This window comes from Castor canadensis, chromosome 13 (genome assembly GCF_047511655.1).
Source record: "Castor canadensis chromosome 13, mCasCan1.hap1v2, whole genome shotgun sequence".
NCBI classification, from domain to species: Eukaryota; Metazoa; Chordata; class Mammalia; order Rodentia; family Castoridae; genus Castor; species Castor canadensis.
The window spans coordinates 34082005-34104029 of NC_133398.1; the positions used below are offsets into that span (position 1 = coordinate 34082005).

The 22025-nt window shown below is 48.9% G+C and overlaps 1 protein-coding gene across 1 annotated transcript in view; it reads right to left on the bottom strand.

The window, feature by feature from the left end:
- Nucleotides 1-19416, bottom strand: part of Col15a1 (collagen type XV alpha 1 chain) — a 108731-nt gene extending 89315 nt beyond the window's left edge. Inside the window, exons 1-2 of the mRNA XM_074051391.1 lie at nucleotides 19104-19416; nucleotides 18928-19010 (exon numbers count right to left, since the gene is read on the bottom strand). Of these exons, the coding sequence (XP_073907492.1) occupies nucleotides 18928-19010; nucleotides 19104-19114 (94 nt within the window). The 5' untranslated portion in view covers nucleotides 19115-19416. The remainder of the gene's footprint in view (nucleotides 1-18927; nucleotides 19011-19103) is intronic.
- Nucleotides 19417-22025: the final 2609 nt, after the last annotated feature.

Consider the following 22025-nt stretch of genomic DNA (forward strand, 5'->3'; position numbering starts at 1 on the left):
CCACAAGAGGAGACTACATCTCACAAAAGGAAGCGCTGGGCCTCCCCACCACTCTATCCTGGTCCCACTGTGGCCCTCCCACTACAGCATCCACCAGCCAACCTTGTCTAGACTTGTCCTAGGGTGAGGGGGATGAAGAAGATGAGCAATTTGGTCCCCAGCTAGAGGGGGCCAGACATCAACACACAGAGAAAGCCGTGAGAACAGGACAGGCAAAAGTTTGCAGGGCTCCCTGCCCACTGGAAGTTCTGGAAAGTGATCTGAAGGAGAGAGCGACTGAGAAAGGCCTGGGAGGCTTTGCAGAGGGGAACATGGGGGAGTGAGCAGAGCATAAGCAAGCCCACAGCTGGGAGGTTAGGGCTACATTGAGTGATTCCAGAAATGGGACCCGCAAATAACTGCCCGCATTAGAACAGAAAGCAGGAAATTGTGATTGCAGAGTTGAAATGCCCCACTAATCACAGGCTAAGCCCCGAGGTAAGCACCTAGAGCCATGAGCTCATGTCATCTCAGGGCAATCTGATAAGGAGGGGCCATGATACCCCATTTTTCAGATGAACAGACTGAGGATGAAGGAGATCAAGGTCACTGGCTGGTGAATGGGGTGGATGGACTTCCCAGATCCTTCTAGCCTTAATCACTTAGGAGACAAGGCAGATAGCAGGGAGGTTTGAATATTAGGCCCAGAGGACTGAAGTTTACATGACGGGCAGCAAGGCGCCTTGGAGGGTTTCTGAGGAAGAATCCAGCTGACCATTTTAGGAGGAATCATTCCTTCACCCTGAGCTGCCACCCTGGCAGTCAGGCCCCTTCCCTTCCCTTGCCAAGGAGAGGGTGGGACTGGGCGACTTGGAATGCAGAGCGCAGGCGGGGCGTTTGGCACCACAGGAGCAGCGTTGCCTGCAGTTTCTCAGCACTGTGGCATGCCTGCCCTGCCCTGGGCAAAATCAAGCTGCCCTGGGAACGGCCCGGGGCGTCCCCGCAGATGCACTCATGTGAATCCAGCCAGAGCAGGCAAGCGGTGAGGACAGAATGAGCTCATGGCTTCGGCAGGCACTGTGAAACTGCACCCACAGTGACCAAAACAGAGGAAGAATCAGGGTCACTTTCAGAGCTGGGCTGGACCTCGGAAAACACTTGGTCCAACGGCCCCAAAATGTACAAACTGAGGCCCAGACTGATGCACAACCATCCCAAGTGCCTACAGCATATAATGTCGCGGATTCTCCAGGCCACGGCCACCCATGACTTTGAAGACCCGAGTCATGGGAAAGTGCCTCACATAGTGCTTGGTACACACAAGGCGCCCACTGCAGGAATGAGTGTGTGTGAATCTGCACTGCAGGCCTGTGGTCCAAACATGACTTTGCTGCTGTTGAGTAGGGGGAAATAAACAACATAAGGAATCTGTCCCACAGTTGTTTCCAAACACGCTACATCTTTCTACAAATTTTCTGGCTCAATTATGCAAAGAAACCCACTCTCTGCAGATGCTGGAGCCCCATTTGGCACTGAGATAGGATTGGAGTTTAAGGGAACAGCCAGAACAGATGGTGACCTGAAGTCATATTTTGAAACAGGCTGACTCTTGTTTAACGTAGATGAAAGTCAGCTTGACGGTATCCAAATGTTTGCTGGAGGAAGAACCTGTGGCCTCTAGAATAATATGAGCGAATCAGACCTTCCGAGGTGAGAACCCAGGAGACCAGAAACAGAGCAGGGAGCCGGTGACCGGGGAGGGACCTGAGGAGGACCAGCCTTGCCCAGCATGGTGCAGGAAAAAGACACAGAAGAGAGAGATCTGCAACAAGTCCCCACTGGACCCCTTACTCGCCGGCGACCTTAAGACGTGCTCTTAACTTCTCTGAGCTTAAGTTTCCTCGTACGGGCGAAGAGATGAAAACATCTCACTCTCAGGGCTGTGGTACGAGGTGGATGTCAGGTGCTAAGCACTGTGAATCATTTGCTCACTCACTCATTCACTTACAAATGATTACCAAGCACCAGAAACCACATGCCTGGCATTACTGGTGCTGGAGATGGGGTGAAGAGGACAGACATGGCCCTACTTCCATGGATTGTCGAGTACTGAGCACCTCGTCCCTGACTTGGCAGTAGAGAGAGAACACTTGTGGCCTGGTCACCAGTCAGAATCTCTGAGGATGAAGTCCAGGCCTCAAGGATGCTGCTGTGCAGCAGGGTGAGAGCCATGGTCAGGGGAGAGCTAGCGTCCCTCGGTCTGTCCCCTAGCACTGCTCTGAACTCTGCCCAGAGTCTCACATGGCCAAGAGGTAGGACTTCTACCACCTCTCTGTCCAGGTGAGGAAACCAACACTCTTTCCGAGCAATGTGCCCAGGCCATATAGCTACTAAGTGGCAGGGCTGGGATCTGCAGTCCATCAGATAACTTCAAAGCTCAGCTCTAGTCACACGCTGCCAGGCCCATGCCTCGGGAGGAGACAATGCACCTGTGGTCAAGCCACACTTAGGAATTTCAGGGTGGTTTGACACACCCACCCAGACATCTGCAGACAGAGTTCTAGACCCAATTCTGGAACCACATATTTAAACGAGCTCCTATTCTCTCTGGATCTCCATTTCCCCATCTGTCATTGGGAAGAGTTCATGATCCCCAAAGTGCAGCACTTTCTTCTCCAAGTTCCCAGTGGGTTCTGAAGGAAGCAAGATGCTGGGTGCCTTGTAGACCCCATGAGAAGGGAGTTCCAGCTATGCAAGGTGCATGAATAGTGAACAGTACCTTTGCCCACAAGGAGCCACTATGCAGCACAGACCACACTGGGTAGGAGGCTCCCTCCAACGGGTGATTCTTAGAAATCTTGAAGTTGAGTAGGACTGGCCAGTCTCCCACATGCATATGCATGAGCAGCATTTTTCACATTCCGCCCAGGCTTCCCATGGTAGGACAGCCTCGCACACTTATTCCTGGAAAGGTAATCACAGACTGAGAGAGCCACCATCCTCACAGCCACCAGCACACACACTGGTGTGCATGCTATCCATGCAGCCAGCATTTACTGAGCACCTGCTGCATGACAAGCACCATTCTGAGTGGTAGGGATCCAGCAGTGACAAAGAGAGACCAAGTCTCAGAGCTTACAGTTCTAGTACAGGAGCTCTGGAGGTCAGTGACCTGGTCTTGTTAATATCAAGCATGTGTCAGCTGTTTGTGGAGAATATGTTGATGCAATGGGTTCTGGCTCAATAATGCTGAGCCTCCCCAGAATCTGGGCATCTAGAATTTATACAGGAGGCCATCTCCACTGAAGTATGCTATCATCCGAGAGAGGAGCCCCCATCTGTGAGCTCAAGTCTAGCCAAAGGGCTCCACAGGAGCTTGGAAACTGATTTAAAGTCTTCTACTTTAAAGCACTTTAAGTTTTCACTCTATAATGTATGCGTGTTTGATTCTTTTAATAATGTAAAAATGTTCTAAATTATTCCCCACTTGTGACTGACCTCCTCACCCGAACTTAACAATTGCTGCATAAAATAGATGCTTCAGGAAATAAACAATGTGGTTCTTTGCAGGCCACTGTCACACAGCCAAGCACAGCCCAGTCTGAGAAGCAGGTCTCTAAAGCAATGGCCCAGGCGGGAGGAAGGAATGCACCATCTCATCCAGCTGGCGTGATCATCAATCATCTCAGAAGGAATCACTCCCCAAGTCATCCCACCCGAGACCTTGACCCTGTCACTTGGCAAGAGCTTTCTGCATTGTGTTTTTTGGATAATCCAAGGAGAGACAAAGAATGAGAAGAGATGGGGCTGGAGCTTGGCTCTCCTGGCATGGCCCAGGAGGAGGCAACATTGGCCAGCCAGCCCTGACCATCTCATACTGCCCAGGGGAGGACCTAGGACCCTTTCCTCACTTGCCCCTCACTGCCTCTCAGCAGGCAGCTGGGCTGGCCTGGGAGGCTCTGGGTGGCTCAGGGAGGACTGGCTTGGGGCTCTCACTGGGGCCCTGCTTCCCTAGTGTTTTGCTGCAAGTCTCTCTATGCCCCTCTCTTAGCCATATAGAGGTAGAGCCTCTCCCTCTGACCTCACCTGGAAGTAATTTGCTCTCCCACAAGTGGAAGCAGAAGCCAAGAAGAGCCCTATTCGCACGCCTCCTGGATCCCAGGCCCAGCCTGTGCATCTTGAGCTGTGAGTGCCACATGGACCTGAGGGACCATGACACCCAGGCCAGACTAGGGAAAGCAGATGCTGGATGAACCATAGTTTTCCCACAGACCTTCTCCCTACTTTCCCTTCCTTACATGCTCTGGCTATTCTCAGGCAGCTTCTTCAACCCCCTCCCTCATCCTGTTCCCTCTATCTGGAGCATTCTACACCTCTGTTAACCCACCATCCCCACCTCTTTCCTGGCTAAATCTAGTCAGCCCTCTGACCTCCCCTTAAACATCATTTCTTGGAGACACTTTCCAGACATCCAGTGCAGGTGAGTGTCCAGGTGTATGTACTTTCATAGATAGCTCCCTGCACCTTTTTTTTTTTTTGAGACAGGGTCTCACTATGAAGTCCAGGCTGGCCTTGAACTGGTAGTCCTCCTGCCTCAGCATCCCAAATGCTGAGATTACAGGCCTATACTTCTTCATAAAACTATTTACCTTTATAAACAGATTTTTTAGTGTCAATGTGCTCCACTGATGATAGGCTCTATGACAACAGGAACCACGCGTGGCTTATCATTTTACGCTCAGCACATCGCATATCACCTTGCATCCTATAGGCAGTCAATAAATGCTTATTAAATAAAAGCGAGTGGACAAAAGGGTGAATGAAAAAATCTACCAGGCTACCACAGGCAGAAAGGCCATTTCTGCCATGGCCAGAAAATTTGCAGTTAACTCTATCTACCCATCCACCCTACAAAGTCCTTGTTTAGCTAGCTATGTTTCACCTTTCCCACAATGGATTCTGGTTGCTTCTCTCCCTCCACTGGGAGGGTCAACAATTCTAAGCCCCAAAGGTGAACGACATTGTCTTGGCCCTCCCAGTTCTTGGTTAGAATGCCCTGTGAGCCAGTTCTGACCCCAAGCATAAGCAATGCTGACAGAAGCCACAGGGGGCTTAGGGATGACGTCTGTAGTATTGACATTGAACCTGAATACTTCAGCCATTATCCTTTATTGAGGGCTTACTATGAGCCCTCAATACTGTGCTAAGAGCTGGGGAGACATTACTGCATTTAACTTATGAAGTCTGAGGTAGGTACTTATTATTATCTATCCCCACTCTTATAGATGAAGAAACTGGGGCTTCAAGGGGGTTAGTAAATCACCCGAGGACACCAGCTACGTATGCAAAGCCTAGAACCAAACTAGCTCAGCCTGACTTCTCAGCCCCACCGCTTAACCTCCATACTACAAAGCACTGCAGCTCACACAGTAGGTGCACACCACCTGGGCCGGCTGAGGTACGGCTTCTGGTGCTACAAGCCCAGGGCGGGGCCTGGGACCCTGCTTTCCTCACACTCAGCAGGGCAAAGGAGGGTGGAAAGGGAAAATGATGGTGAACTCAAAGACCAGCGAGTGGTTCAGTGTGGCTGGAGCCACGGCACAGGGAGGGATGTCAGAGGAGAAGAGGCCTTGACTGGAGTCCCAGAGTGTAGGACTTGCCATGCTGTCATGGAAAGCTTTGAAGAAGGGATGTGACATGACAGGACCTGTGCTTTCAGAGAGATGTGCTAGAGGTCAGAGAGAGGGGAGGTCCACCTGGGGATGAGAGGGGAGCTGCTGCAATAATCTGTTTGGAAGATGTGACACAGGCCTGGCCCCAGGTGGAGCAAGGGGTGAAAGGGAGAGGTGGCATGCAGACATCACAGGGGCAGAATTCATACCGTTAAAACAAAGCTACCATTCTCTTCCCAGGTGCTAAAAATGTCTCGGCCATCCCAGGCACTTACAGCAACCAGGCAGAGAACACAAAAGCTGGTAGCAGATACAAGCTACGATGGCCACTATCCCAAACCAGGCTCAAACAGAACCGTCTTTAGAAACAGATCCAGCAACCACGTCTTCCAATCCTGCCACACTGTCTCTGTGGTAAGCCAGCCTTTCTCTCCCTTTACAGATTAAGTGTCAGAGCCCATGGAGAGGAAGTGACTTGGCCAAACTCCCCTGGCCAGGCCTAGGACCAAGGCATCCTGACCATGAAGCCAGTGCTGTGTATCTCAGAGCAGAGAAAATGAAGTTTTTATAAACTGACACCAGCCCACACTTGAAAATATTAAGCAAACAATTCTGTTTCTTAAACTGGAAAACTGGAAACTCATATCCTAAAAGCATACAGGGGGTGGGGGGCAGCGAGGGGGAGCGAGGGCCTGACACAGAGCCAACTACTGCAGACAGTTTAACCTGAAATAAAATTAGAAAATGTGTCACATGGAAAAACTCCACAGTAAGAAGTGGGTTCTTGTCCCCCCTTTTTCTTTCTGTAACAGAATGAGTAATTTGGCATTTTAACTTAGCCAGTGAGAGCGAGCAGCTGTAGTCTCTGTTTGGTACCAATACACACAGTCGTTGGGCAGTTTTGTGACCCAACTCCATGAATGGCTGTCAGTGAGGGACGTGCTCTGAACAAGAGCCCAGGGCTGAGGCCTGCTGAGTTGCATCATTGCTCCCATCTGCCGTCAAGTTCAGCCCAACTGAACTCCATATGCTAAATGCCCTTGCTAACCATGATTTTATTTATTTTAAGATCTTATTGTGTTGGCGATATTATAATTATCATTGGCAGCAACTTTTAACTCAGGGTCTCAAGCTTGCTGGGCAGGAGCTCTACCACTTGAGCCACGCCCTCAGCCCTTTTTTGCTTTAGTTAGTTTTTGGATAGGATCTCGTGCTTTTACCAGGGGCCAGCCTCTGATCTTGGATCATGATCATTCTACCTACACGTACCACCATAGCTGGGATAATGGGCATGCATGCGTTACCATGCCCAGTTTATTGTCGAGATGGGGGTCTTGATAACTTTTTGCCCTACTGACCTTGAACCTTCATCTTCCCGATCCATCTCTGTCTCGTAAGTAGCTGGGATTATAGGTATGAGCCACTGTGTCTGTCTCTGCTAACCATGGTTTTAGGATTTACCTGGTCTGACTCCTTCATTTCCCAGATAGGGAAACTGAGGTGCAGAGAATGTGCCTAAGGCAGAAGAAGAGCAAGGGATGCCAAAACAGCCTCTGGACCAGTCGACTACGCCAGTCCCTGTGAACAGAGCAGCTATGGTCACATGGGGCCCCTCTTTGGCTAGTGATCTGAAGGTAGCAGTGTTTCATAGATTCTTGCCAAAAAAGCCTTGCCGAGTGCAGCCCACAGGCCAAACACAGTGCTAGGGGATGCAGGTATACAGAACAACCATCTGGACCCTTGGAGAGTCCCTTCACCCACTCCGGCCACTCTGGAGGCCCTGCTGACGTGGGATCTGAGGAGGGATGTTCTGAGAGACCAGAAGAGCACATGGTGAGACCTCTGAGGGCCCTGGATGCCACACTAAGGAGTAGAGTGCTGTCTTCCTGTTCTACACTGTTGTCATAAATAACCAGTCTCAGAGGCTCACATCAACACTATTACCACTTTCCCATTCTAGAGGTTAGAAGTCCAGAACAGGTCTTACTGCAACAGAACATGCTTCCTTCTGGAAGCTTGAAGGGAGATGTCTGTGCTGTTTCCAGCTTCTAGAGGCTCCTGCATTCTTTGGTTTGTGGCCCTGTCCTCCAACTTCAAAGCCAGTGGAGAAGGCTGGTCAAGTCCTCCTCAAGTGCATCACTTCCACCTCCATTTCCACCTCCCTTTTCCACTTGACAGGCCCTTGTGATTATGCTGGGCCCAATCAGAAAATGCAGGGTAATCTCCCTCCTTCAATGTCAGCTGATGGCCAACTTTGACTCTGTCTGTAACCTTCCTCCCCTTTCTATGTAGCCAACTGCAGTCACAGCTACTGAGGATTAGGATGTGGACCCCTGAGGCAGGCTGTTTTTTTTTCTGTGGTGGCCATCATGAGAAGAGTTTTAAGCAGGAGACAACATAACCAGAGTGAGGGCAAACACCAGCATGCATTTGAACCACCAGGGATCACATTAAAATGTAGGTTCTGGTTTACTGGTCCAAGGTTAGGTGGGAGATTCTGCATTTCTGCTGAGTTCCCAGGTGATGCTGAGCTGCTGGGCCATGGACCACAGTTGAGTAGCAAGAAGCCAGAGAGGCTTCTGGGGCGGCCATGGAGAAAGGGGCTCTAGGGTGGAGAGAGTGGATGTGGGAGACAGACCCATGTGCTGCTGCCAAACTGGAACTGAGCTCTGGCATTCACAGTGCTGTGACAGTCAGGTGTATTAAATACACACACAGAGACACTTATATAGACACAGAATTTGTACATGTAAAATACAAACACATTTATATATGCGTATTATTTATATATATGTAACCCAGACACTTTACATATATTTATATATGTAAAACACACACATACATATAACTGAAGTGCATATTTAAAACATAGAAAGTGCCATACAATTACCAGCACAAATTGCATTTCTAGTATTTTCTCAGGTTCATGTGACACTCTCTTAGCTCCAGAGCCCTAACCTGGGAGTGAGGACAGCCAGTTCCAGGCCTGGCTCTACTGCCAATGTGCACTGTGATTAGAGCAAGTCCCTTTCCCTTTCTGGGATCGAGGATAAAGACAGATGAAGCCAACACTAAGACTGTGGGCTGCAGGTGGAGAAGCAGCAGGAAGAGTAATTTCAGAGGGGGTTCTGTGTGTGGTGCTGTTGAAACTGCACCAAGTTAGGTTGAGTCAGTCATCGGCTGGGACCTGTGCATCTCTGTCCCCGTGGGTGGGATAGTTGTAACCTCCCAGCACTGGAAACACGTAGTGGGATTATTTTTCATACAGCATATTTTATTCCCAGTCAATCTTCGTATGAGCCCCCTTTTGCCCCCTGCCTGGCCCCCTTTGCCATCACAGTGGTTGGCTGCAGGGTGGTCCTCCAGTGGGGCTGGAGGCACACACAGACTTCATCATGGTCAAGGGTTTATAAAGCTGGTTTTTCACTAAGATCTCCACAGCCCTGGGCTTTGAATGATTCATTCATTGACATATTCAAATGCTCATTGTGTTCATGTCAGACTCTGGGGAACCATAGATAAATAAACCAGGGTTCCTGCCCTCAAGAAACACACAGTAATGTGGGAAAGAGAAGTAATGAGGCAGGACCTTGTAAGCAACGAACAGGCTCCTCCTCAGGAATAGGAATTATTGTCCCCATTTACAGATAAGGAAGACAAGGATAAGAGTAACTGGTCCTAAGTCATTCAAAGGGAAGTAGCAGACATGGAAGTGGAACTTGATCCCAGAGCTCAAAGGCATGAGCTATACTCCCTATGCCTCTCCCTGGGCATCAGCTCTGCCACCTGTGCTGTGACTGATCACAGATAGGCACATCCTTTTCCTGGGACTCAGAAGGATCACCTTTGGAAAGAAGCTGTTGGAATGGACCAAGTCGCTCTTAACACTCAAACCAGGAGCACTGAGAACCCACTGGTGGCCGAACCTCACCATGAGTGAGGAAGAGCACAGCACATCTGTCCTGTGCAATCCCCAAGAAGTTGGTTCTAGGGGCAACAACCACCGTGGTCCTGCTGATCAGAGCACTCATATTCTAATTTCCTGAAAAATCCTTTCGCTAGCCCTGGCCAACAGGTACATGCAAAATGAGCAAATGACTGGGTGGGGAAGGAAAGAATTCCCAGCTCCATTCACTAAGGCCACGATGGCGACAGGAGATGTAGACACTGCACCTTTCTCTGGTGTCATCTTCTTTTGGATTAGCCAAGCAGCAGCCGTGGACAAAGACAGGGTGGAGAGAATCTCACTCCTTCCTCTCCAAAGAACACAACACAGGCCTCAGAAATGGGCAGGGGAATTTGTACTGGGAAATAATCATAATAATATTCAAGTTCAGAGCCATAGGAATTTGATCATCGCAAAGGGGTTTCCAGCAGTGAACATTCGGAAGCAGCCAAGAGGTCCAAAAGAGGACTAGTTTAGCTATACGCATCAACACAATTAAATGCTATCTCAATTACAAAGAATATTAGAGAACAGTATTCCAAAGGAAGTGTCCAGGTGATTGTTAAGGGCCGGGTGAGCAATCCACAAAATATAAAACAGAGAATGACCTATTCATACTCTGATATATGCAGATGTCCAGGCATGGGAAGTAAACTCAAAAGATAGCCCCCAAATGTTTGCAGGGCTTATCTCTGAGTCATGAGTTAATATAGGATCTTTTAAAATTCCTTTTTTTTTAAACCCTAGGATTTTAATAATAACTTTGAATACATTTATTGTCAAAAAATGTCAATGTTAAGAATAAAAATCTAGTCTTTCAAAGTCTGCTTATATCTCTCCATGTCCAACATCTGCAGTAGATGTGGGCATCTCACATCGGTAGTGCCCAGCTTGCATGCACTGAGGGGGACACTGGACAAGTACTCTAGCACACAAGCCACCTGCTGCACACCAGTCTCCACTACTGGCTTGTGAACGCTTTATGATGGACACTGGATCCAACACAGCTCACAGCCACTCCACCACCACTTGCAAGAGCCCCTGAGCGCAGCCAGGAAACGTGGGTAAAAGACAGATGTCCACGAGGACAGCCACCAGCAGAACAAAAGACCTCAACAAAAGCTCTTTCGGGGAGGAGGCTAGTTGCAGAAGACATCCTAGTTAGGGGGGGGCAGCTTTTAACCTGGGCCCCATTTGAGTCATTCAGTGATAGGAAGTGAAACTCCTACAGAGACCTATGGCTAGGCAGGTTCTTGCAAGCCGGACTCCAGCCAAGCCCCCCAAACCAGGAAGTAGATGCCCAACCTCTGAAGTCAGAGGTCCCAGCCACTTGAAAACAGTCCCCTCAGAAAAGCTTTCTTCTCTGTCCATATCACCTACAGCAGATGGTAAGTATGAATGAGATTAGACTGGATTGGGTTAGGTTGAATTGGGTTGGATTAGTTTGAATTGATTTGGGTTGAGTTGAGTTGATTTGGGTTGGATAGGGTAAGTTGATTTGGGTTAGATAGGTTAAGTTGATTTGGGTTGTATTGGATTAAATTGATTTGGGTTGGATTGTGTTAAGTTGGGTTGAGTTGAATTGGGTTTGATTGGAGTTGGGCTAAGTTGAGTTGAATCGGTTGAAGAGTTGAGTTGGGTTAAGTTGAGTTAGGTTGTGTTGAGTTGAACTGAATTAAGTTTGATTGAGTTGGGCTAAGTTGGGTTGAATTGGGTTGAGGTGAGTTCTGATGAGGATGTGGTGTGGGCTACACTTAGGTAACCTGGGCCCCAAGTCCTTATCATTCGCTGTTACCTATCTAGAGATCTGAACCGTCTCCTAGTCTCTGCTCTGACCCTAGACTCTTTCTAGGTGGATGAAGTAGAGAAAGGTCATCATCAGCGAACCAGGCTCTGCTAAACACCCCTGCCACCACCTCAGCTCCCCTGGGCTTATGTTGACAGCAGTAGCTAAGGCCCCACAATCCAGGGCTCTAACTGGCTTATGTGTGCCCATCCTCTTCAGTAGACATTAATGTCTTACACTGAATCTTAGTAAAAGATTGCCTTCTCCTCCCTTTTTTGGTAGTACTGGGGTTTGAACACAGGCCTCGCACTTACTAAGCAAGTACTTTACCACTTGCACCACAGCCTCAGCCCATTTGTTTGCATTTTGTTTTTTCCTTAACTTTATCCAGAAAATTGCCTCCATTTTTATGACCCTCACCTACCCACATCAATAGTGTACTCCCAGTATGCAATTATACCATGGGTAAATTCCCTGATAAACTGTTTAAATACTAAAGAATTCAGTAATTAATGAAGAGGAAGGCTGACTTCTTTTACCAGAATTCAAAGCATACTATAAAACAACAATCAAAACTATGTGGATTTAAACACACACACACACACACACACACACACACACACACACAGAGCACAAAAGTGACCAGTAGTCTAGAAACTACAGAACTAAATTTATATTACTGAAAGATAAAATAGACAATCTGTTATATAACAGTGATAAACCACACAAGAATGGGGCAAAAAGTCACATTGTAATTAGGACCTGGTAGAACCCTGGGTCCCACTTTGGGAAAAAACTGACTTCAGGTTAAAAACCCTAGCCCATGACCCATTTTAAATGAATCAAGCTGTAGACATTAAAAGAAAATAAGCTCTGTATTTAAGTAGAAGAGGAAAAATAGCTGTGCCACCTTTGACCAAATGAAAGCCATCAGTAATGAGAGACGTGCAGATAGCCCAGAAATGAAACTATTTGTACAAGGAATAAAGAGCGAAGTATCAGTGTAAATTGCAGCCAGCCTGTCTGGTTGCTAAGTTATGAAAGGGAACTAAAGCCCCACCATGTCCTCTGATGACTTGACCACCATCACTCTTCAGTTGGCAGAGCCAGGGAAGGACCAGGATGACTTACACACCACAGTAGATACATTAGCCTGACCAACCCATTCATTCCTTCTTTGACTCACTGGAAAGGTTTGCTGAGTGGCCACTTTATGCCAGGCCCAGTGCTAGTTTTTGAGATTCAGAGTTAGACCAAGCCCAGTCCCTGCCTCACACCCCTTCTTATGTAGCAGGGAAGACAGAGAAGCAGCCTGAATAGCCTGGGCTGAGAGGTACCCAATGTGGTTGGGAGGTGTGGAGGACCTCCAGGGGCTGACTCCTAAGGAGGGTGGGGTGTTGCCAGCCTGGGGAAGAGGCACTCCAAAAGGGCCCTGGCTTTTGTGACAGACACAGATGTCAGATGTCACAAGTCTCCTTCAGAAACCTGCTGATGGTTGAGTGTGAGCCCAAGTCAAGAAGGCCTCTGTGTTAGTGGAGGGGACAAGGCACAGGACTCCATCCTAGGTACTACGATGGTGACAGGGTAGTGACATGAGGGAGTGGCATGATTAAACTAGCATCTAAGAAAGATTCCTCTCAACTAGATCTATTCTTAAGTAGGTGACTCCATCTGGGGAAGATAGTTAAAGGAAGTTACCCAAAAAGGAAACCAAGGCCATTTGTCTGAAGATGTTTACAGCAGTGACAAATAGCCAAAGGCTAAGTAGCCAGCTCTGGTCAGTCATCCTCAGAGACGAAGTCAACAATGCCACCTCTGAGGTATGCCACTCACCTGCTTCTCTCTCACTTGAGAAATCACACCACATTGCCAAGAAGCAAGAGTGACATTGCTACAGGACACTGCTGAGCTCTGATTCATATGCTTTCACTTAAATCAGGATTGCTCAGAGAAATGCAGACAAATGGCCAGTAAGGACCGGAAAAGATGTTCAATGTCACCAGCCACGAGAGAAATGCACAACCAAACACCACCACTGGGATGCTAATAATGAAAAAAGGAAGGAAGAAAATAACAAGTATTGGGGTAATGTGGAAAAATGAGACCCTCATACACTGCTGGTGGGAATGTAAATGGTGCAGCCATTGAGGATAACTGTTTGGAGTGGGTCCTCAAAAACCTAAACATAGAATTACTGTATGACCCAGAAATTCCACTTATAGATTTAGAAGACTTAAAAACTGGTATTCAAACAGATCCTTGCACACAAATGTTCATCGATGTACTCCACAACAACCAAAAGTTAAGAACATGCCCAAAGGCCCATCAAAAGACGACTGGAAGAACAAAATGCAGTATACACCCACAATGGAATATTATATAGTCATAAAAAGAAATGAAGTGTTGACATACAATCCAACATGGATGAACCTTGAAACGGTATACTAAGGGAAACAAGCTAGTCATAAGGGGTCACACACCTGACTCCATTTAGGTGAATATCCAGAGTAGGCCATGTCCTTGGGGACAGGACAGGAAGCAGTTTGGTGGTTGCCATGGGCTGGAGATTGGGGGAAAAGCGGAGGGACTGCTTAATGAGAGTGAGGTGATCAAGTGCTATGGAAGTCCATAGAAATGGTGATTGCACAGATGTGCACTTTAAAATGGTCAGTTTCCTGTCGGAGGAATTTCACCTCAATAGGAAAAAGAAGTCAGGAATGCAAATGGTCCACACACACATGGAAAGAGGATCAACTTAGGAATCAGGAAAATGTAAATTAAGGCTGCAGTAAGATTGCATATACACCATCAGAAACGCTGAGATCAAGCTCAGTGACAAGACCAATTACTGGTGAGGACAGGAAGAGATGTGCTTCCTCAATTCCTGGGGGCCTCGTGGAGGGCCCCCGGGCACCACTGCCCACAGGAGGGTCAGCACAACCTGTGGCCCATTGCGACACTCTAGGTGTAGCACCAGGAGGGACCACACAGGTGTGCATCGAGAGCCAAGGTGAGAACACTGTCCTGTCCGCTGAAGCTGACAGGTAAGTCATATTGGTATGGTCAGAGGATGGAGTGGAGTACTATACAACAATGGAAATGAACAACTGTAGCCATAAGCAACCATGAATAAATCTCAGAAACTTAGTGCTCAGGAAGGAAGCAGGTACCAAGTTCAAAATCAAGTAAAACAGAGCTTCTGCAGTTAAGGATATGTACTTAGTGGTAAAGTTGATTTTCAAACACAGGAAGTGAGGCGCGTAAACGCTCAGGCAGTGGTTCCCTCTGAGAGGAGGAAGGAGGCCCTCAGCACAGGGCAGAAGTGAACTTGGGGCTGGGCCGTTTCCCAACTTGGGCTAATGGACGTTTGCTGGCAGCTAAGTCACTGTGCTGTACTTTCCGTGTGTGTTCTTCTGAGAGGCTGTGATATTTTGTAAGAAAACAGTTTAAAGAGAAGCCAGTGACTTGAACATATCAGCACCTTAATTAGGACAAATTACTTAAAACAACACCATCACGTACACTGGGAGACATGGGCAAAGGATCCTTATCTTCTAAAGCAGCAGGAATTCCAGTGGCACTGTAATGTCACCAGGGAAAGGAGAGATGATGCTGTCCTGCAGCCCAACCTCAGCCTGTTAGGGGCGTAATGGACCCTGTGGGTGACTTCCCACTAAAAAGCGTCTCTTCAAACAGGATGGTAGGAAGCCAGATACAGTGGCTCACACCTGTAATCCCAGCTGCTTGGGATGATCACAATTTGACACCAGACCAGGCAAAAAGTTAGCAAGACCCCATCTTAACAAAGAATCCAGGGATACTAACACACACCTGTAATTCCAGATACCCAGGAGGCATAGGTAGGGGGATTGTGGTCCAAGACTGGCCCTGGGCAAAAACACAAGACCCTATCTCAAAAATAACTGAAGTAAAAAGGGCAGTGGGTGTGACTCAAATGGTAGAGCGCCTATCCAGCAAACATGAGGTCCTGAGTTCAAACCCCATGATGGATGTTGGGCGAGAAGAGCTTCAGGAAAACTGTGTCACAGTCACCTGTGACCTTGTCTCTCAGCCTGTGAACTGTGACCCCTCCGGGCAGATACACACCCAACTCCTTTCTGTCCCTAGCCAGCAGTGTTGAATGTGTCTTTGTTGAACTAAGAAATGTGGAATAATTAAACATTTCCCAATATTTTACACTACGAGATAGAGAACGAATGAATCTCACCTCCCCAGTTTATAGGCAGGAAACCAAGGCTCAGAATGGAGAACCTGACCTATCCAGGTCACACTGAACAGTGAGGAGACCCAGCTCCCCAGGGCTTGAAGTCTGGGGTTTGGGGGCAGACACTGGGAAACATAGAGACCCCCCTCCAGCAGTTCGTAACCCACAGATTTACTGCACGCTGTGTTCTACACCTATGAGAGGAGCCTTGCCTGGGCCCACCATGGCATTTAGGGACACTGGGGAGAGCAGAGTGGACACATGGAATTGAAGATGGACTCCGGCTTTCCAGCTGGAACTCAGGAAATGGTGCACTCGGGCTGGCAGCTGGTGGGCAGTGAGTGAAGGCCAGCTCTGGACTAGGAACCTGCTGGGAAGCCCCTCACATCTGAGACTAGACACCCTACAACAGAGCCTCTTTCTGTTTTTGTAAATAGCATCATTGAGGTCAATTTGTACAGCTTCACAACCAGACCACAGCCCCCAGAAAGCTCCTCTTGCCCACTGGCAGTCAGCCTCTCCCTGATCAAGGCAACCACCAACCAAGGTCTGCCGTCCTCTGAGGTTTTGCCTTTTTAGAAATTTCATACTAAGGACTCTGACAATATAGAGTTCTCTTTTGATTTTTTTAGTATCTGGCCTCCTGTACTTAGCTTAATGCTTTTAAGGTTTATCTATATTGTAGCATGGATCTGTGCCTCGGTCCTTTTGATTGCTGAATAGTATTCCACTGAAAGGATATATCACATTTTGTTTATTGACCAGTTGATGAACCACTTTATTTCCATTTGGGGTCATTAGGAATAACGCTGGTATGAACATTCACATACGGGTTTTTGGGTGGGCAAAAACTTTCCTTTCACTTGAATGAATCTTTAGGTGTGAAATCACTAGGTTGTAGGGTAAGTGCATATTTAACTGTTTAAGAAACTGCCAAACTGTTGAAAAAATGTAACACACTTGGAATAGCCCACTTAGAAGCATACTTCCGGAAGCCGCCCTACCGAAGGGTTTAGCACAGAGGTCAAGAGCACAAATTCTGGAGTCAGGCCCTCTGGCTCCAAATTGTACTTTTGTCACTGACAGCCACATGCTCTTGAACAAATGACTTTGTGCCTCAGTTTCCTCATCTGTGAAAGGGGATAATAAGTGGGATTCTTGCAAACAAAATGGTGAGTTATTCACACGGCAGCCTTAGAGCCCTGCGGCTCACAGTAGTACTGCCACTTTCTATAAAAACCCAGTTGATCAGTGGCCCATGGACAATCAGCATCTGTCTTGGAGTCCCAGACATGTAAGGGTATCACAGATCTACCCATGCACAGCTGTGTGGCTTTAGGCAAATCACACGCCCTCTGTGAGCCTCCACCATAAGATGAACTCGAACTTCCCGGCACACCTAGGTGGCAAATCCAGTGTTTCGATGGAGGGGAGTGTTTCACAATGCTCACAGGTGTATTACCGTTGTGACACTCTGATTATGTGGTTTCTTGGGGACTTGACCCCACAGTCCGCACAGATGCTTCTCCGTCACTGAAGCATCTCTAACTGAGTGCTGGAGTGTTAACAGCAAGTATGCTGAGTCAGACTCCCTGGTTCAAATCCTCCCTAGACACCTAGTGGCTTGGGATGTGACCTTCAGTCAGCTGCTCATCTGAAGGACAGACATAGTACCAGTCCTTAGCTCCAGCTCCTGGGTGATGATGAAAGACTAGATAAATGAAATGAGAACACACAGTGTTTTCTGAACGTCCACCACCAGCGGGAATCCTCTTCTTATTCCAAAGGAGCACTGAGTGCCGTCAATGTGTCAATGGCCCTCCTGAGAGCTTCCTGGTGCTCTGTTTTGTGTTGTGGAAGGAACAGGGCTTCCTGCAGTAGAAACAACAGCCCTAACTCTGACCTGGGGCCAGGCTACAAACTCAGGAGGAAAAAAACACCAAAGGTTCTTTCTTTGAATCCATCTTCCTTAGGGAGAAGAGGGGATGGCAGCGAAGTTCACTGAAGACCACAGAATCCAAAGTTGCCCTCTGCCACTGAGCTGGCGGAGTCTGATAGCACATGGGAAATTGCAGCACTCAACTTGGGCCACGGTGCTGAGTGCCAAAACTTTGCTCCAGCTGCCCTTTGATCTCCAAGACATGCCAGGCTGCACGCCCTGGCAAGAAAGCCATCCTTGTATCTGGGTCTTACTGCCTAGCGACCAGAGTTCTTCTGGGGCACAGGAATTAACCAAGGCTAGGCACTCAGTCCCAGCTTCCTCTGGGGGCTGGCTTTTTGGTTTTTGTTTTCCCTCCAATCTTCCCTCTCCCTTATTGGATTGAAGCTGTGTAAAAATCTCCCAAATCCACAAGGGGTCAGAGGCTACTGTGCAGAAAGCCTGCTCTTCTGCTAAGCATCTTGGGGAAACTCCTGGAGGCCTGGGTTCAAGCTCTGACTTTCTGATTGGCCCCTTCCTAAGCCTCTCTCAACCTCAGCGTTGTAAAAAGCCTGCCTTGCTTATCAACGTACACTTATGCAAGGATGGAGTGGCAGTTTCCAGGCTAACTTCATCCTAGTAAGTGCCAGGAACACTATTGCTAATCTTCCCTTTAATCTTCACAGTGGCACTAGGAATTAAAATGCCCTAATTACTCCCTTTCTTAGATGAGGAACTGAGGCACAGAGCTGTGAAATGCATTCCCCAAGGTCACCCAACAGAGCCATAATTCACACCCAGACAGTCTGAGTTTAACTGAGACCAACCGTAGCTGAGTTCTCATGGGGAAACTGAGGCCCAGAGAACAGAGGGGACCAGATTCGGCTTCCCCAGGCCCAGAGCTCTTTCCATCACCTATGGTGCGGCGACCCAGAAGGGAATCGACCCCCTAGTAACTGAGAGTTAAATTAAGCCTGCGATCCGTTCAGCCCCGTTATTGCTGGTGCGGCAAAGGTCAGATGCCCTGCGGTGGCCCTGCTGCGCACCTGTGTCCCGGTACCGTACCGAGAGAGCATCGCCTGCCCTTGCCAGCCAGCGCGCACAATCCGAGCGCGGGCACTCAGTGCGCCTCGGCTGACTGTCGCCTCTTGAGTTTCCAAAGTCCCTCTCTTGCTCAAGACTGGAGGAGCCGCGCCCAGCACAGACAGCTCGGTGGCCCGGCTTCCCAGGGACCCCATGTGCGGCCGGAGGAAGGCGCTGGCAGGACCGCAGGGCGCACGGAGCGCCGAGGACTCCCTTTTATGTCCAGGAATGAGGCGCGCAGGGCAGCCGCGCGCGCCGCCCAAACCCCCTTCCCCAGGGCGCGGAGGCCGCGGTGCCACCCCGGGCTGGGTCGCTTACCTGCCGAGGAGCGCGCCTGGGTGACCACGGAGAGCAGCGCCGAGATCGCGGGTAACAGCAGGCGCAAGCACCGCGCGCTGCTCCTGCAAGAAGCAGGGGAGAGAGAAGGTGAGGCAGCGGCCGGCCGCGGGGGGCCGGGACGCGGGGACGCGGGGACGCGGGGACGCGAGTCCTACCTGGGCGCCATGGCACGGGTCTGCTGGAGCCGCGAGCTCTGCGGAGGCGAGGGGCTCTGAGCGCTCGCTCTTCCCGCGGGAAACAAAGGCGGCGCTCGGTGGCGGTTGCAGGATCACCGGGTCCGGCCCGCGCCTGAGTCACCCGCGCTCTGAAACCCGACTCCGCCGCGCCCTGCACTCCCCCACGCGCGGAGTCCCACCTCAGGCAGCAAGCGGCGCGCTCCAGCCCAGGGATCCCGCCACGCCGGCCGCCTCCCCACGCCCCTTTCCTCCCGCGACGGACGGACTGACGTGCGCTCCCGGCCGCTGCCTCCACCCCAAGCGGCCTTAAGTAACCTAGGAGGAAAACCCGGCGCCCCCTGTGCTGGCGAGCCTCCCCACCCCCGCCCTCAAGTCTGTCCCCGAGGCTGCCCCGCTGACAAGCTCTCTCCTTTCTTAACCACAACTCAGGGAGGATGCGATCACTGTGGTTTCTTTAGATGACCTAGGAGGACACTGAGGCTCAGAGAGGTGGAGCGAATGTCCCAAGGCCGCACAGCCGGAATGAACTCCTAGCTGCAGTGCCCTGCCCAACACACCTGTCGCAAGAGCCCACTTGGATGCCCAGGAGTGGAAGCTTTTGGGGAGCTTAGTGATAACTTAACACTAACTCCTTGAAGGCCATGAAACCACCAGTGTGCAGTGAGCACTTTGGAATCCCATTATGGACGGAACCCTAAGAAACCTGATCCAACCACCTCCACGTATCCACATTTTAATGATGGAGGAACTGGGGCCCCAAAGGGCAGGGCGGCACTTTACTCAGTGAGTTCCATTGTGAAGGCAGGAGACTCCAGGGGTTGGGAAAGGTCTTCATACAGTGCAGATTTGTGGGGTCAGCAGGTCCTCACGGACTCTGAGTGCTCCGCCCTGGAGAAGACAGACCCCTTAAGAAGCAGCAGAGAAGGTAGGAATGGTGGGCCAGGGCTCTGGGCAGCAGTCTGGATGGAATCCTAGATCTGTTGCTTTCATAATGTGGGAAACATGGGAAGATCTGTAAAATGGGGGTGAGGATGGTCCCTCCTGCTAGGTGGTGGGAAGGTTCCAGGGGTTCTTAGAAAAGCCCTCAGCACCCTGGGCACTGTGTGTTCCTTTTGGTTGTTCATACTGCAGCCTGGGGAGGTGACCAGCAGGAGACAGGCCCAACATTAAGAGAAGCTCTTCAGGGATGGAGGCACAGGAACCCAAGCCACTCTAGAGCTAGGATGGCCTGGTGAGGAGATAACACAGAAAACAAAGTGTCTCCTACGGACACTGTCCACTGAGACTTTTCTCCCACTTGTAGCCATTCTGTGCTGTGCATAACCTTATTTTATTCCGAATCACTAACCATAGGAATTGGTTTCCATGGTTCTGACTTTCTTTATCACTTACCATATTAGCTATGACTATAACTGACTTCCTTAGAGCAGTAGCTCTGTATTACTTAAGAAAAGCCACATCAGCTGTTACAACTGGTTCTTAGAAGCTGCTTCTGCTAAAAAGCACTGACTCCTAACTTGGACCCACAAGGAACTAAAAGCAGGATGAAAGCCTGGTCTCCCACCTTCATTTTGCTTTTCTCTCTGTTGTCTTTAAATCTTTGGGTTAGATTTCTGTTTAACTCTGCACGTAGACATGTTAATTGCTTACAGAGTATCTGTTTAAAACTAGTGATACCTCACTTATCTCATCCCTCTTCAAGGCTGAAGGGACAAAGATAAAGAGTACTGTCAGTACAATGTCCTGTTCCAGACCCCCAAAGGTCTCCTGTCATTGTCCTAAAGGTGCAGTCACCTTGGATTCCAGGAATGACAGGGCTGATGGACAAACAGTTTGTGACAAGAGTTGAGTCTACCCTCTAGGCAGTAATGACTTTCTCATTGTGACCAGCCTGACCATACTGAGATAATAGTCAACCAGGTCACAGTTTGACCAAGACATATGAACTATGCATGTTTCATGTGCAACCTTTGACCCTTCCCTATATAATCTGGAAACTCATGTCAAAACCCTAAAGATGGACTTGGGGTCATTGACCCCTTTTTCTGTTCTTTTCATGTGCCAGCATTGAATAAACCTCTTTCCTCTGTCCTTTACCACTACTCATCTCTTTAATTGACATTTTGGGGCAGGTGGCCTAGCCTGGTCTGTTGGGACTCTTTCAAAAGAGTCCAGGCTTTTGCCCTAACCTCCAATTATCACTGTGATGACATAGTTTTTCTGTAGTTCTGTTTGACAGTTAGAGCCAGAGTCTGTGAACTGTGGTGATAGGTTCAATGTGGCCCACAGATATATTTGGTTGTCTTGCCCAGTGTCAACCTCTAAATTAAATTAGTCAGCAATATTTGATGATTAGGAAATGGTGCCTTAAAATCTACATTTCTAGTTTCTTCTTAAAATTTGGAAAAACCTGGTGACATGGGGCCACTCATTCCCAGAGACAACAATTCCTGGTATTGAACAGGGCATTGAATCAGTTCAGGTAAGACTCTCCAGTTTGCCATAGTCCCCACTACTCCCTATTCCCAATGCCAAGACTAAGCATCAGGCCCATTTAGCACACCTGTATTCTGGCTTTGCTTGGAAGAAAGAGAAAAATGGAATCACTTAAAGAGCTCATGAGCCTGTTAGAAACGGGCAAGCAAAAGGTATAAAAAAAGCCACACCTAAGAAAAGATGGAGAAGAAATATTTCCACATGTTCAATGTACAAATAAAGTGTGTCTGCACTGAAAACCATGGAAACTAAGATACCACCATGAAACAAACCTGGCCCACCTCCATTGTGTATGTTACCTGAAGGGTGAAGTCCTAGCTGCATTTTAACTGATGGGTTTGACTGTGATCCAACTTACCAGTCCCCAGCACATATGGAAACAGCAGCAAGATTCCTTTAGGACTC